This window comes from Bison bison, unplaced genomic scaffold, assembly GCF_000754665.1.
Source record: "Bison bison bison isolate TAMUID 2011002044 unplaced genomic scaffold, Bison_UMD1.0 scf7180017864302, whole genome shotgun sequence".
Taxonomy (NCBI): Eukaryota; Metazoa; Chordata; class Mammalia; order Artiodactyla; family Bovidae; genus Bison; species Bison bison.
In genome coordinates, this window is record NW_011494874.1 from 343,999 (window position 1) to 346,145 (window position 2,147).

At 60.6% G+C, this 2,147-nt stretch overlaps 1 protein-coding gene across 1 annotated transcript in view; it reads right to left on the reverse strand.

Moving 5' to 3' along the window:
* Positions 1–552: 552 nt before the first annotated feature.
* Positions 553–2,147, reverse strand: part of ZFYVE21 (zinc finger, FYVE domain containing 21) — a 4,781-nt gene continuing 3,186 nt past the window's right edge. Inside the window, exons 5-6 of the mRNA XM_010851409.1 lie at positions 1,206–1,348; positions 553–1,112 (exon numbers count right to left, since the gene is read on the reverse strand). Of these exons, the coding sequence (XP_010849711.1) occupies positions 1,077–1,112; positions 1,206–1,348 (179 nt within the window). The 3' untranslated portion in view covers positions 553–1,076. The remainder of the gene's footprint in view (positions 1,113–1,205; positions 1,349–2,147) is intronic.

The following is a 2,147-nucleotide window of genomic DNA, read 5'->3' on the forward strand; positions in this document are numbered from 1 at the left end:
AAGGAACCTTAGGACCAGGTGACACCACCGGGTCAGAAGTTCAACACGGCACCGCCTTCCTGCGGCCTCCCGCTGCCCCAGTGCCCGTGCCCCTCCCGGCGCTGTAAAGGCCTGGGCAGGGGGCGGGTGGATGGGGCCAGACTCCCCGGTCCCTCTGCCCCGGTTCCAGACTTACAGTGAGGCGCTTTCCCGAGATTTGAACTGTACGTACAGGCTTTTATATACCAAAAGTATTTTTTGACTAAACCACTCGAAACTATCAAAACCATGTTGGAAACGTTTTTTTTTCTCATTAAAGTCCAGGCCCTGAGCTTTATTTTCCATGTACGAGTCTCGTGTGTAATTTACGTATGGACATGTGTAGATCTTGGAGCACCAATTGTACAGTGTGCTCACGAGCAAGGCGCACCCGCAGGCAGCCTGTGCTGAGGCCGTGTACGCACGCAATAAACGCTGTCTCCCACGGGCGGCTTCGAGTCTTTGTTCTGGAGCCGGAGCTGAGCTGAGTGGGAAGCTCGGGTTGTCTGGACACACAGAGGCAAGGCCTGACCCTTACTTTCAAAATAAGTTTTAATCGTAAGCTTCATATACAAATTGTTGTACAGTTATTGTAAAGTGAAATAGTAAGTGAAAAGTACAAAATACAAAGCATGCTCCTTCCCCAGTGAAGTATCCGGGTTGGTTTGTGGCCCTGGGTTAGTGGCACGCCGAGCGGGCAGTGCAGGAAGCACACCAGTACACATCAGGCCAGGGGACCACTGCCCGGGTCACGGCTGTGGAAGGACCGGTGAGCATCAGGGGACCAGAACCTTCTAGTAAACATGGGCACTCATAAAAACAAGGCAGAGAGTATTAGCAGTAGTGTAGCTCAGCCTCCCCCCGCCCCGCAGTTAGGTATCAAGTGTCAGACAAGTTCTAAAGCGCGAATGGTCTGGAGCGTTAACCGATGGTGTGCATATCGCACTAGGCAGGCTCCGAGGGCTTGGCTGCGTCTCCAGCACTTGTAGGGTTAGTCGTGCCTGTGCGCCCACGAGCAGGTGCTGCTGCCCCAAGCGGACCGTCCAGCCCGTGTGGCATTACTGGTCCCGAGACTCGTAGAGGAGCTTGGCCGCCTGCAAGGTGACCAGAAAGAGGCGTGTGCCTGGCTGAGGCGGGCAGAGGCACCTCGGCGGGGCGGGGGCGGGAGAGCTCGGAGCAGCAGGTACCTTATGCATGGCCGCCAGCCATGCCGTCGCCTGCCTCCTGCTGCCGTCGGCGTCCTCGCCGGCTGTCAGCGTCAGCTGCGTCAGCCCCTCCGCCCCCGGGGTCGTGTACTGCAGGGTCATGCCTATGGCCCTCGTGTTGCCTCCTGGAGTGGGAACAAGGTAAGGATGCCCCAAGTGGCCTTGAGCACCAGGGTGCCAGCTGCCCCAAAGCAGTGGCCCGGGCGCCCTCTCCCTGACTCTGGTGCTGGCCTCACAGCTGGCCTCTCGGTGGGGCCTGTGTCAGGGCGGTGGCTGCCTGGTGGCCGACCCTGAGCTCACAGGGTGGACAGGGGCCCGGGTCAAACATTTGCGCCCCATGGATGAGACCCTGCACGAGACTACACCCGCCTGTCGTGCTGGCCTCACACCCACCCCACCGCCAAGCACCAGAGTCAAAGCGGAGGAGCCACGCCACCGCAGGACACGAGCTCCTGGAAGGCTGTCTTTGGGGGGTGACTGCGCGACAACCGCCTAGCGCCAGTCCCTGCAGCTCAGAACCCAGCCCGAAGTGCCAAGCCTGCAAGGCTTTTTTCACAAGCCGCGGTCCCAGCTGTGTCAGCCGGCTTACCCCGGCCTGGGCTCTCTGAAGGGGCGCCACCCCGCCACCCACACCCCCGCTCTGGGGCAGCCCACTGCGTTCTGCCCACCACCTGCTCCTGGAAGGGGTCTTTCCTGATTCCTGTGACTGTTGTTGCATTTTGAGAGCCTGTGGCCGGCAGGGCTGAACCGACGTTCATCCCGACCCTCGACAGAAAGTGGGCAACCCTGCTGTGGACAGCGCAGGCGCGGGGACCCTCCCTGCCCTCCATCGCCCCCCGCACCTCCGCTCGGGAACACGGTTCTGAGCACTGATGGTTCCAGGAAACCCGGCAGAGCAGGGGTCCCTGCGCTCCCGGAGCCGCC